The sequence below is a fragment of the Dermacentor albipictus genome, unplaced genomic scaffold, assembly GCF_038994185.2.
Source record: "Dermacentor albipictus isolate Rhodes 1998 colony unplaced genomic scaffold, USDA_Dalb.pri_finalv2 scaffold_24, whole genome shotgun sequence".
Classification (NCBI taxonomy): Eukaryota; Metazoa; Arthropoda; class Arachnida; order Ixodida; family Ixodidae; genus Dermacentor; species Dermacentor albipictus.
Genome location: NW_027225578.1, coordinates 5,144,090 through 5,158,652, shown reverse-complemented (window position 1 = coordinate 5,158,652; position 14,563 = coordinate 5,144,090). Strand labels below are relative to the sequence as shown.

The 14,563-nt window shown below is 45.6% G+C and overlaps 1 protein-coding gene across 3 annotated transcripts in view; it reads left to right on the top strand.

Moving 5' to 3' along the window:
- LOC135909089 (uncharacterized) overlaps nucleotides 1–14,563 on the top strand; it is a 98,557-nt gene that overhangs the window by 6,098 nt on the left and 77,896 nt on the right. For all 3 annotated transcript variants that reach the window (XR_010566567.1, XM_065440924.1, XM_065440925.1), the window contains exon 4: nucleotides 10,096–10,218. Coding sequence is in view for 2 of the 3 variants with exons in the window: in XM_065440924.1 (XP_065296996.1) it covers nucleotides 10,096–10,218 (123 nt within the window). In the remaining variant the exon portion in view is untranslated. The remainder of the gene's footprint in view (nucleotides 1–10,095; nucleotides 10,219–14,563) is intronic.

The window sequence follows — 14,563 nt, the reverse complement described above, 5'->3', positions numbered from 1 at the left end:
AAGTAGAATACACTTGGTTACTGCTATATTAGCTCTATCCGCTGTGGTTGCTTAGTGGCTTTGGTGTTGCGGTGGTGCTAAGCATGAGGTTGCAGGATCAGATCCCGGCCATAGCAGCCACGTTGTGATGGGGGTGAAATGTAAAAACACCCGTGTACTTAGACTTAGGTGCACATTAAAGAATCCCAGTTGGTAAAAATGAATCCGGAGTCCCCCCCATGAAGTGCCTCATAATCATATTGTAATTGGGGCACGTAAAACCCCATAATTTTTTTTTATTAGCTCTGTGTTTGCCTGGTTGAGCTGTGCGCCACCAGATGGCTGCAGGCCGCTCACATTTGCACCTCCACCCATCTGGCTAAACGACTGGTCCTCCTCCGTGTAACGGAATGCCGGAGACGAGTTTTACTCTCATCATCATCATCATCAGCCTAGTCACGCCCACTGCAGGGCAAAGGCCTCTCCCATACTTCTCCAACTACCCCGGTCATGTACTAATTGTGGCCATGTTGTCCCTGCAAACGTCTTAATGTCATCCGCCCACCTACGTAACTTTCTGCCGCCCCCTGCTACGCTTCCCTTCCCTTGGAATCCAGTCCGTAACCCTTAATGACCATCGGTTATCTCCCCTCCTCATTACATGTCCGGCCCATGTCCATTTCTTTTTCTTTATTTCAACTAAGATGTCATTTACCCGCGTTTGTTGCCTCACCCAATCTGCTTTTTCTTATCCCTTAACGTTACACCTATCATTCTTCTTTCCATAGCTCGTTGCGTCGTCCTCAATTTCAGCAGAACCCTTTTCGTAAGCCTCCAGGTTTCTGCCCCATATGTGAGTACTGGTAATACACAGCTGTTATACACTTTCCTTTTGAGGGATAGTGGCAACCTGCTGTTCATGATTTGAGAATGCCTGCCAAACGCATCCCAGCCCATTCTTCTGGTTATTTCAGTCTCATGATCCGGATCCGTGGTCACTACCTGCCCTAAGTAGATGTATTCCCTTACCACTTCCAGTGCCTCGCTACCTATTGTAAACTGCTGTTCTCTTCCGAGACTGTTAAACATTACTTTAGTTTTCTGCAGATTAATTTTCAGACCCACCCTTCTGCTTTGCCTCTCCAGGTCAGTGAGCATGCATTGCAATTGGTCTCCTGAGTTACTAAGCAAGGCAATATCATCAGCGAATCGCAAGTTGCTAAGGTATTCTCCATCAACTTTTATCCCCCATTCTTCCCACTCCAGGTCTCTGAATACCTCCTGTAAACATGCGGTAAATAGCATTGGAGAGATCGTATCTCCCTGTCTGACGCCTTTCTTTATTGGGATTTTGTTGCTTTCTTTGTGGAGCACTACGGTGGCTGTCGAGCCGCTATAGATATCTTCCAGTATTTTTACATATGGCTCATCTACACCCTTATTCCGTAATGCCTCCATGACTGCTGAGGTTTCGACTGAATCAAACGCTTTCTCGTAATCAATGAAAGCTATATATAAGGGTTGGTTATATTCTGCACATTTTTCTATCACCTGATTGATAGTGTGAATATGGTCTATTGTTGAGTAGCCTTTACGGAATCCTGCCTGGTCCTTTGGTTGACAGAAGTCTAAGGTGTTCCTGATTCTATTTGCGATTACCTTAGTAAATACTTTGTAGGCGACGGACAGTAAGCTGATCGGTCTATAATTTTTCAAGTCTTTGGCGTCCCCTTTCTTATGGATTAGGATTATGTTAGTGTTCTTCCAAGATTCCGGTACGCTCGAGGTTATGAGGCATTGCGTATACAGGGTGGCCAGTTTCTCTAGAACCATCTGACCACCATCCTTCAACAAATCTGCTGTTACCTGATCCTCCCCAGCTGCCTTCCCCCTTTGCATAGCTCCTAAGGCTTTCTTTACTTCTTCTGGCGTTACCTGCGGGATTTCGAATTCCTCTAGGCTATTTTCGCTTCCACGATCGTCGTAGGTGCCACTGGTACTGTATAAATCTCTGTAGAACTCCTCAGCTACTTGAACTATCTCATCCATATTAGTAACGATATTGCCGGCTTTGTCTCTCAATGCAAACATCTGTTCTTGCTTATTCCTAGTTTCTTCTTCACTGTTTTTAGGCTTCCTCCGTTCCTGAGAGCCTGTTCAATTCTATCCATATTATAGTTCCTGATATCCGCTGTCTTACGCTTGTTGATTAACTTAGAAAGTTCCGCCAGTTCTATTCTAGCTGTAGGATTAGAGGCTTTCATACATTGGCGTTTCTTGATCAGATCTTTTGTCTCCTCCGATAGCTTACTGGTTTCCTGTCTAACGGCGTTACCACCGACTTCTATTGCGCACTCCTTAATGATGCCCATGAGATTGTCGTTCATTGCTTCAACACTAAGGTCCTCTTCCTGAGTTTAAGCCGAATACCTGTTCTGTAGCTTGATGCCGAATTCCTCTAGTTTCCCTCATACCGCTAACTCATTGATTGGCTTCTTGTGTACCAGTTTCTTCCGTTGCCTCCTCAAGTCTAGGCTAATGCGAGTTCTTACCATCCTATGGTCACTGCAGCGTACCTTGCCGAGCACGTCTACATCTTGTATGATGCCAGGGTTCGCGCAGAGTATGAAGTCGATTTCATTTCTAGTCTCACCATTCGGGCTCCTCCACGTCCACTTTCGACTAACCCGCTTGCGGAAAAAGGTATTCATTATCCGCATATTATTCTGTTCTGCAAACTCTACTAATAACTCTCCTCTGCTATTCCTAGAGCCTATGCCATATTCCCCCACTGACTTGTCTCCAGCCTGCTTCTTGCCTACCCTGGCATTGAAGTCGCCCATCAGTATAGTGTATTTTGTTTTGACTTTACCCATCACCAATTCCACGTCTTCATAAAAGCTTTCGACTTCCTGGTCATCATGACTGCATGTAGGGGCATAGACTTGTACCACCTTCAATTTGTACCTCTTATTAAGTTTCACAACAAGACCTGCCACCCTCTCGTTAATGCTATAGAATTCCTGTATGTTACCAGCTATTTCCTTATTAATGAGGAATCCGACTCCTAGTTCTCGTCTCTCAGCTAAGCCCCGGTAGCACAGTACGTGCCCGCTTTTTAGCACTGTATATGCTTCTTTTGTCCTCCTAACCTCACTGAGCCCTATTATATCCCATTTACTACCCTCTAATTCCTCCAATAACACTGCTAGACTCGCCTCACTAGATAACGTTCTAACGTTAAACGTTGCCAGGTTCAGATTCCAATGGCGGCTGTCCGGAGCCAGGTATTCTTAGCACCCTCTGCTGCGTCACAGATCTGACCGCCGCCGTGGTCAGTTGCTTCGCGGCTGCTGGGGACTGAGGGCCGGGGTTTGATTGTTGTATTCATATGGGAGGTTGTGGCCAAGTACTGCACCAGGGTGGCCAATCCTGCTCTGGTGAGAGAGTGCGTTACCGGTTCTGGTCGCCGGGATCAGGCCGCACTCCAGGCCTGTTTGTGCAATTTTCTCAACACACGTTTTTTTTTTGTGTATTTTCCGGTGGAGAATAGCGCGGCACCGGGATTTGAACCACGGTCCTCTTGCAAGGGAGACAGATACTCTACCGTCCCCGCAGTAGTTAAATTAAAAAATAAAATTATGGGGTTTTACGTGACAAAACCACTTTCTGATTATACGGCACGCCGTAGTGGAGGACTCCGGAAATTTCGACCACCTGGGGTTCTTTAACGTGCACCTAATTCTAAGTACACGGGTGTTTTCGCATTTCGCCCCCATCGAAATGCGGCCGCCGTGGCCGGGATCCGATCCCGCGCCCTCGTGCTCAGCAGTCTAACACCATAGCCACTGAGCAACCACGGCGGGTCCCGCAGGAGTTGTATGCCTCATTTAACCTACAGTGGTGCCCTATTTGATCAGTCAAGGTTGACCAATCTGAGATCGGTTATACCGCACGGATGGCACTCGACCAGAGAACCTGGTATTTATGACTTGCACATGTGTCGTCATACCTAATTGAGGATGTATATATATATATATATTTTTTAAGAGGGTTCCCGTACAGTGATTAAATAAAGGAAAAGACATTAGAAAGAAAGAAAAAAAAATAGAAAAAAGGGGAAAAAAAGGAACATGACACGTGATTTGAACTCATGACCCTTGGATGTTGCCCGGAAAGATGGCTCAGTCGGTTGGTTCGTCAGGCCCCAGGTTACTTTCAAGCGCCATAGCTCCTGCTCCGAGCCTCATACTTACGTGGAAAGGGACTGATGTTGTCCGCGACAGTCCGCGACAGGTTGAAGGGCATAATTTCTTGGGAAAAGGGGGGGGGGAAGATGAGGGGGGAAATATGCGCTCACCGAGAGGTCATCGTCAGCACGAGACCACCACCAGGCACCTTACTGAGATGTGGGGGGGCTTCGCGGCCGGAACGAAGCCTCCCTTATCCGCCGGCCAAGAGGGGGAAACGCGCTTTCCGATCGCTCAAGGTTGCGCGGACACAATAGTATAGCTCTAGCGTTTAGGAAAAGCTTAAAAAGGTGCGAGGGCGGCATGCATAGCGTGGGGAGCAAGCCGCCAGACTAGCTAGGCTAGCCGCCAGCTAATCTCAAGGACTGCTGCTGACGATGGCGAAATACCTTCGTGTAATTATAATAACCCTAATAGGACTACTTTCGAAAGAACAAAAAAAAAAGGAAACGGCCCAGAGGGCTACGAGAGCTATGACTACGAGAGCTATGACTGATAATTTTCTATATATATATGTATTCATCTCATCTATGGGATCACATGCGCGCATTGTTGCTTTGTCTCTAAGAATCAAGGAAAGGAAAGCAAAATTGCAGCGCCGTGGTTTTAAAGCGCACCCGTGGTAGAGAAACGGAAGGCGATATAAGCGTGCGTGACTATGATACGCACACTATAGCAAAGCAATCAGCACTCGAATATAATTAAAACCCTAATAATAATTGTAAATATTCATCTCATCTATGGGATTTAATGCGCGCGTTGTTGCTTTGTCTCTGCGTGTAGTAGCGAAGAGAGCCAGTTTAAGGGCGGACAAGAATGAAGGAAAGGAAAGCAAAATTGCAGCGCCGTGGTTTTAAAGCACACCCGTGGTAGAGAAACGGAAGGAGATATAAGCGTGTGTGGCTATGATACTCACACGAAAAACTGCCTCAAAATAGTTAGACTTGAGGGAAATCTTCGTTAACAAACGATAGCACAGCAATCAGCATTCGAATATAATTATAGCCCTAATAATAATTGTAAATATTCGTCTCATCTATGGGATCTGATGCGCGCGCTGTTGCTTTGTCTCTGCGTGTAGTAGTTAAAAGAGCCAGTTTAAGGCGATATAAGCGTGCGTGGTCATGATACGCACACGACAAACTGCCTTAAAATATTTAGACTTGAGGGGAAAGCTTCGGTAACAAACTATAACACGGCAACCAGCACTCGAATACGACGAGAGAAATTATTGAGACATGGAAAATTCCCTTGAAATAAATATAGTTTGCGAGACAAATGCTTGTAAGTATTGGACCTCTTAAGAGATGAGGGGGGAAATATGCGCTCACCGAGAGGTCATCGTCAGCACGAGACCACCACCAGGCACCTTACTGAGATGTCATCTTACTGAGATATTGTGGTAGTAATCCTCCAGCGTGAAGTGATGGCTGCAAACATGTAGATCCTTGTGCTGATCGGATACAGACAGCCTGATTAGCTGCACCCACTCTGCTCACCTGTTGCCTTTCAGAGTTACACGATGTCGCAGCTTAACATGTCGCCAATCACTAGGTTTGAAGCCTATAATGCAACAAGGGCAATTCATGGTCCTCGCGAAAAGAAACCTCGAGACCAACATTGACTGCACAGCTCGTGTCAACATGGAGCACATTGTAACATGAGCAAACTACACTTGCTCTGTGCCAGAAGTGCTTGAGTGTAGGGATAAACTGTCATTGTGTATTCTCTTTCGGTTAATTTTTTTTTTATAAGAACAATTTAACCAACATTCCAGCTATTGTGAACAATGTTCACCATAATGCAGAAAAAATTATTGTGACTCAACTCAGCCAGTCGGGCAGATCGCCCAACTAACATCATGCGCGCCAGCTACATATATTGTAATGGGGCAGCTGAAAACTTAGGGCAGCAGTGGTACTGCAATCATTAGTGATGCTTGTTTTTAAAACCTTATACTAAATTACACGCTTTGGGTAAAGCGCTTAAAGGTGTCACTTAATGATCAGAAGGACCTACCCTAACTACTACTCAGTATGTTTGTCCAAAGTCGTCAAAATTGTTTCAAGGTCCCTTTAATGGTGCACGAGATGAGATTTATGAAACACTGTCGGCGTTAGTCATTGCCCAAGGAAAGGATTTGATAGCTCGAGCTTGACATCTACTGCCTGTTCTGCTCGGACCAGTTTATGTTTGCTGCCCTGGCTTTGCTGCTCAGATGATTGAGCAGAGCATGACAGTGCGTCCACTTGGCTTCGTCATTTTTGCTGCCAAGTGCACTTTTTATCATTTTGCATCTTGGAAAACCTAACCCTCAGCAAGCAGGTTTCACATGCGTCATGGATACCATGACAGTTGGGCAACGGCTTGAACATGCCTCAAGTGTCCTTATAATTGCTTTCACAATATAATTTCACATCTCTCATAACAAATGAATGTGCTGAAATAGCCTTGACTCCTTTACACTGTCAGTTCGGGCCTTGCTGTGCAAAATCAGTGTTGCGTTTTATTGGTTCTATACCCACGTGCAAGCTTCAAGCTGTTGCATCCAATAAGCACATGCATGAATTGGGTAGGCATTCACAGTAGTTTCTGGCTGCTTATTTGCAGACCCAAACTCTGCTTCACGCATATGGTCATCCAGCTCATTTGCGATCTCCAGCAATGGCTTATTGCTGCTACATCTGCCCACTAGTTCTAATCAGCACAGCTTCAGTGGATTCTGCAAGCTAAGTTGCGCTTTGGTACAAAGTGCAGGATACAGTGATGAGGATAATCCCCTTATTGGTAGGACAACGGGTATAATCTGGTAGTGGCTTGAGCAAACCAACAGGTGGGACTCTTGGTGAAGCTTTCTTTTTTGCTTCTTTTTTTCCCCCCAGGGATTTTCACATTGCAAAGTAGGGGTGCAGGCTTTACACCTGTACGAGGGTGGGCCTTATGCGAGTAAATAAGCTACACCACCCAGTATCACAGTGCAAATGAGAGAGAATGTTAGATGATAACTAGACAGGTTAGCCTAGCGACAAGCTTTGCCTACTACTGCAGGTCTAAACGATGATAAGGAATGAAAACAAGTGAGAAAAAACATGCAAGTCCGAGAGTATGGGTAACAGGGAGAACCATGGAAAGAACAAATTGTAAAATGGAGCTGTGGCAGCAGCAATAAACAAGGTAATCTATTATTGTCCTCTTGGTGGTGAAGGGGCACATCCTGTAGGATAATATGTACTGGAATTGGAGCAATTGCTTGGACACTCTAGGTGCATTTTTGGCATCAGTGTCACTATGCTGTCCAGAATGAAGTCCCAAGTGCAAGGAGAATGATGGCCTGAGCACGATACTTGATAGCAGAGTTGCAGAGTAAAGCCCTCCACTCTATTTCCACTCCATTCCCACTCCCTTCCAGGGAATAGAGATCCCCGTAATTCCTTTTATCTCCTTGAAATGGGGAATTTGTCCATTTCAACTCTTCTAATTCCTGTTAATGATACGCTTTCTCTGTAATTGTTTACTTGCGCTTGCATGGTGAATAACTAAAAACATTTTTGAAGTCTTAACAACGTTACAAATAATGTTACGTACTCTTTTTTTTTCATACATGCTTAAATACAGGGTTTGTCTAAATTAATGAGACTGGGTCAGGTAAAAAAAATTATTGGTCTGATCGGTACATATTATCAAGTCTTCAAAATAGTCTGCGTGGGCATTGATACACTGCTGCCAATGTTATTCTCGCGTTGCAAAGGCTCCCTGGAAGTCGGCCACCATAACCTCTTTCAGCGACTGTGTGACAGCTCTTGGGATGACGGGAACATTGTCGAAATGGGGACCTTTCAGGCTTCTCTTCAGCTTTGAGAACAGCAAAGTCTGCTGGGCTCACAATGGGGCTGTACGGTGGCTGTGGCAAGGTTGCAACCCCTATCCAGGCCAGGTAGACAGTCATGATGAAGGCAGTATGGGTTGGAGCGTTGTCGTGGTGGAGCTTTCAGCAATCGGCAATCCCGTATTGTTTCCATTTGACGGCTCTGTGAAGGTGCTCAAGGACTTCTTACAGAACACGGCTTTGGTGGTTCGTCCTGGAGGTACAGATTCTTTGTGGATCACCCCACGCTTGTCAAAAAAGACAGAATGTTGCCTTTACCTTAGACTCTGATATTCTCGCTTTCTTGGGGCGCAGGGAGTTTGCGGTTTGTCACTCCGAATTTTGACTCTTGATTTCAGGGTCATACTGGAACACGCATGTTTCGTCACCTGTTATTACGCCATCTAAAAAGATATGTTCACTTTCTAACTGCACCGTCATCTCATGAGAAACGCCAACTTGTCATTTTTGTTCGTCATTCAACACTTTTGGCACCATGTTCGAACAAACCTACAGCATGTTCAAATTTTCAGGAATAATTTTGTGAACTGTTGTTTTGCACATGGTGTGGTCTTTAGGGATTAACCTGATACTCAAACAATGGTCGGAGTCCAGAAGATATTTTACTTTGGCTACATTTTCGTCCAAACCACTAGATGATGGGGCCCAGATCACTCCATGTTTTGAACAGATTCCTGTCCGTTTTTGAACTTGCTGAACCACTGGAAAACCTGGGCCCTTGACAGGGTGTTGTCTTTGTAAGCTTTCTTAACCATGGCAAGTGTATGGGAAGCGATTTTGCCCAGGTGAAAACAAAATTTAATCGCGTACTGCTGCTCCTGCGAACGCTCCATTTTTGATGTTTTCTGGCTTGACAAAAAACTCGAAAACAGCTTTTGTGCCACTTCGGATCTTCACTGCATCAGAGCTCGAACGCAACTGCTGCCTGGAGCGTTACTTAGCTTGGAACCTCGACCGCAAATCCCGCCTCCGGGGAGTGCGCTACTGGTGACTTCAGCGCTGTGTGGCAGGCTGTCTCGTTACTTTATGGGCAAACCCTGTAGTACTTATTCAGTCGCTTTGATGACCAAGATAAGCACTCGCCACGGTGGCTTAGTGGCTATGGCGTTGTGCTGTTTGGTGTGAGGTCACAGGATCAAATCCCAGCCGTGGCGGCCACATTTTGATGGAGGTGAAATGCAAAAATGCCCGTGCCCTATGCATTTGGGGCATTTTAAAGATCCCCTGGTGGTCAAAATTAATCCGGAGTCCCCCACTACAGCGTGCCTCATAATCAAATCATGATTTTGGCATGGAAAACCTCAGAATTCGTTCGCTAACATAAGAGCAAAATGCATTTGTATGTTTTGCAGGGCAGTCTATTGTTTCGCATTTACCATCATATAAACGGGCACCATCTTTCCCGCACACCTGTCTGACTGCCTATTGCCACGCATTCTGGATACTTCGCAATAATATGAAAAAACATTACATGTGTTCCAGATCGCTGTGGACTCGCCGCACAGGTTGCATTCGTTTGCAATGCCATTTTTGGCCTCCTTCTTGTGTCATAGGTAAAGAATGATCTTGCTAAATCGAATCATTTTTGACAACTATATGTTGCTCTCTAAACGCATTTAAACCTTGGAACAGAGAAAAAATTCCATATATTTGGAAGGTAGAATGTGTAGAACACTCAGAGGTCATCTTAAAGAGAGGCTACTGTATTTGGAATACATCTTCCTTTTGTCATCCTTTAACTAAACATTGAAACCACCTGCAGCTGGCTTTTCTTTTAATGCTGTGCTTTCTTAAATAATAATAATAGGTGCATAAAAAGTGTGAATGTGTTCACAAAGTGCCCTGTTGGTTATTTTCATGTATAAAGCAGGAGCCACACCTGTGCATTGCAGGAGTGCATGATTCAGATTGTTTGTTTGCATTGCATTTGCAGTGGTCTAGCTCTCATGTTTGTTCTTCCAACTTCTCTACCTTTTCCAGGAGATCATTGTGTACGCTGAAAAGGCAATGCCACCTGGCTATGTGCTGGAAAAGCTGGATGCATATTTTCCACAGCCCACGGACTCTACCTGGAAGGAGTTCGGTCAGACCTACTCTCTCAAGGTAGGAAGGCATTGATTGTGCCTGCACATGTGCCTCAGGCCTGGCTGTTGTAGGTGGCCCGCAGCCATGGAGAAAAGAAAAAAGAAAGTTTGGGAGGGAGCACCATATGACCATCTTGAAGCCTAGTTATAAAAAACAAAGAGGAATCACGGGAAAGGCACCTAAGCATGTGATATCATGCGGTGTCTTCTGGTTGCTCTGTGCAGCTGCACTCGGTTCATTGCTTGCTTGCCTGCCGCACCACTCAGAAGTTGTAATGGAAAAGAGCTAGCAGCACAGACTAGAGAAAGTGATGGCAATTGTAGCAGCCAGAGGTACTGAAACCTACCACTAACCAAACATGCTGTTCTCGGGATTCAATGGGTCAGGCATGCAGTTGGCGACTGAAACTAGGGAGAGATCAAAGCGGGTTGCCTTGCAAATGCAGACTGCCCACTCTTATCAGCCCTCTTAAGTGCTTTTTGTTTCTTTCCTCCATGCCCATAGCCAAGAACAGTCATAGCTCATCTTTGATAGCCACCACAATACAGTCGCTGACCAATGATTGAATCATGTTTGATTATTCAGACAACTATGCAGCACCTTCACTAGCCCTATAAATGTAGCGTACAGTAAAATCTCATTAACCCTTACAGGGTTGTATTTTTTCGCCATATGCGACTGCCCAAGGTCAATTTTTTTTATTGCAGATTCCAATTCTTCTGAAGGACCTATTTCGAAAAAAAATGTACCGTAATTTTTCTAGGGTGACTGTAAAGTGAGAAAAAAATATTTTGCATTGCTATATATGTACTGTTTATTCATAAATAACAATTAAGGAAAAGTAAATAAACTTATAAGAATTAAAAATTTGATGCATTGTTATACACATAGTTCAAGGCTTAGAAAATGCATTCAAGAGAATATTTTGCAAGTGTCATATATTCCTGCACTTACACTAATATTTATGTCCATAGCATAATTGAACTGCGTATGTGAGCGTACTAAAAAAAACTGTGTGGTTGTGTGCCTTAAAAAACGCACATGTGACAAACTTCCGCCAATCTTCATCTCATCACCAACCAGCGGTGATTAGTTTTTGCAAGTCTCCAAAAAAGAAAAGGAAAAGCATGCACAGCGGCATCCTTCCTATGCACACCCTTGTGAGCACTAAACAAGCGAGAAACAGGTGGTCGCCGTTTGAGCGATTAGTAACGAGATAGCCGTCACTTTTGCGAGCGCAAGAAGCCGAAACTGCCCGCGGAACAAAACCGAAACCGCTGCCCGCCCGCATGCGGGCCAATGCTCGAGCGGTAGTATATAGACGCGCCGGAGCAAACTAGCTCTAAAACAAGCCATGCAACGAAAACCGAGAGGGAGGTGCGAGAAAATAATTTCCTGTATTCCCTCATTGTGGCAGCACCTGCCAGGAAAGAAAAAGTTATGAAATTGGCGCGCTTTTTAAACGTACAGACCGCGCCATAAATATACGGCATCGACCATTTTGGATTTGTTTGCGGCGCTGTATATTTATGTCATTTACCTTGAAAGGGTTAATTCGAAGTCCATTGGACTACGAACAATTTTCAAGTGAAGTGGATTTTTGAATTGCCCTAAAATAACAGAAAGAAAAGGGTGAATTAGAAGACCATTTCCTGTTTATTTTTCATATAGGTGGACCACTTGGAATAATCATTGATGGATGATTGCTTGGTACATTAGTCTGCTGCAGCAAAGGTCACATTCTCTAGCCTGCAAATTATGCACAGTATTTCAGTAATCACAGCTACTCTCAACAAAGCTGCGGACAACGTTCAGACTTGATCACCGTCACTAAAGCAGGTGCACGTGTGGGCTCATTATCACCCCCGCCATCGTCTACTGGCACACTGTTGGTAGCTTTGTCTGCAACACTGGCGTACAAGGTCTGCACATGTTCTTCGATCTTTAAAGGGACACTGTGTGTCCCTTTAAAGGACACTGCACACTGTGTGTGCAGTGTTTAAAGGACACTCCACACTGTGTGTGTGGAGGCAAACATTAAGTCAAGCTAAAGTGATAGTGTTCGATTACCTCTAAGGCTTCAATATTATCATGAACGGAGCCTTAGTATTAGGGAAAATGATGTAAACGCAGGCCACGATTAGAGGCTCCCCAGAGACAATCAAATACTTGCCCGATGATTTAGGCACTCTGCGTTTAAGTTCTGTCACAAGTACCCAGCCACTCATTATGAAAATATCATTGTGTTGCATTATAGGATGAAGGAAATGCTACTTGTTCAGTTTTATTTCATTTTTAGAAAAAAAAGAACTGATTGAGATTACCCTTGACGATGAAGCAGGCAGTCGAAAGGTTTTGTTATCGTGTAGTGTTGCACTGGTTTTGCTGGTTTGCGAAACTCGCACAAACTGCAAGTAGTAGAGACTTCCACTTCCATGAGATGTCGCAGGATACCTGAACGGTCCACGCCACTTGGCCAAAAGCAACTGTAGTGGTGAATCCACAGCTACAGCCGATGAGTGATGGCGTATACGTCACCACTCCCCGGTTAGGTGGTGGGAGATGTAAATTGCGATATAGGTATTTGGACCCTTCAGGTGCAATTTTCTCGTAAATTAAGTCTTCTTGGCACGAAACAAGCGATGTGAGGTTTCTGAATGGTATTTAAACAGCCCACGTCGAATTAGTCTTTGCCTTTAGTGTCCCTTTAAGTAGTCCGCAAAGCCTCGCCCCTGACTCCGGTTACTCTCTTTGCAGAAGTTCGTGATGCAGGTCACATTGCTTTTCCCTTGTCTTGACTGGAAGAGTAGTCTTTACAGCCGAACCCACTTGTAGCAATATTCGAGTGCCGCGAAAATTGCATTGTTATAGCCGATAATTGTTATAACTGGGTTGCATGAAAAAATCAAGATAGGGGGATGGCAGAGCTGATGCGAAAAAACTGTATAGGCGGGGAGGCCAGTGACCCTCCCCACTACCTTCCTCCGCCCGGCTGCTGATTGTGTTCACTTGTTTAACTGCTTCTTGGGCGCTCCGATCGCGTGTAACAAGCCGCGGCTGTCGGCGTTAAAGAATGGCACTGCCATAACAAATGCAAAGAGGTGTCACGGGTGGCAAGCGATATGCAAGCACCAGCGAAGCATAGCTTTGGTGGCCTTGAAAGCGGCCTGTTAAAGATTGCAAGAAGGCTGCCACGGCAGCCTGTCAGCTTGAGAAGTCCAGGAGAAATGCTGAGGAGAGATCGCCACAACCATTTGGCCACGTACTTCTCACTGGCTTGCACAGAAAAGGCTATGTTCGTCAGCCCTGCATGCTTTACGCGAAGCCTGCCGACATCCTTCTCCAAGGCATCCAGGTGCCTCACGTAGTGCAGCAGAATGTTCCTCACGAAAAGGAAGCCCCGGAGGGGACTGAATCATCTGCCTGGCCTCCTGTGAGGACAATGTTGATGCGGCCTGCCCTACTGCGTCATCACTGCCGTCGTCGCCGTCGCTATCTGATGCAAGCACATTCGCGATGATCGTCTCATCGGTTAGAAGAACTTAGTTTCCAAATCTATAGCGGTGCGCTTTCTTTTCACCAGCAGCGTCGTGCGTTGCCGATGATCAGCAGGCGGATCAGCCATTTTCCGCTTCGGCAGTGGGTCAAGCAAAGCTGAGAAACTGCGTGGCCAGGAATTACTTCAACATGATCAACCAAGACGAACGCGAGCAATTAAGCTGTTCGCAGAACTGCTCTGAATGAGGAGCCAGCGAGCAACATGTGAGCAATTTGCTTGCAGTGCAGTTGACACGGTGCATTGGTGTTCCGGAGGGTGGGGCGGCGTAAACCTATGGGTGCAGCCTTTTCGTTTTCGGAGGTGTGAAAGGGGTACAGGACAGAGCCACACGGAGAAGGCTGGAAAACGAGCGTTTGGCGGCAGCGGCCCATCGTGCAGCGACTCTAATTTCTCGTTTTCTTTTTTTCTTTTCAAGGATTTCGCATTTCACTACCTTTTGGCATGGACATTCAGCAGCCAGACTTCATCGTTTCATCGAAAATTGATCGACTTCATAGAAAATTGACTTTAGTCCATAAGTAGCCAAGAAAGGTGCGCCACGTTCTCAGATTGTTACTTTCGGGGTTACCTCTAATTTTGCATGACGAGTGTGGTATCCTGTGTTAACTTCTGGTTTCGGTTTTGGGTCTTTACATCAGGGCGCCACTCAGTGCCAAACGCTGTAAGCTGCCTTCCTGCTTCCCCTCAGAGAAATAAAAGTGCATTCCTTGTCTGGTCCCCGACTGGAGCAGTCCGGCTCTTATCTTGCGGCGCTGCGCGCCCCGGCCGTTTAGGCCTCATGCCGTAACCCTTCCGTCCGGCCGC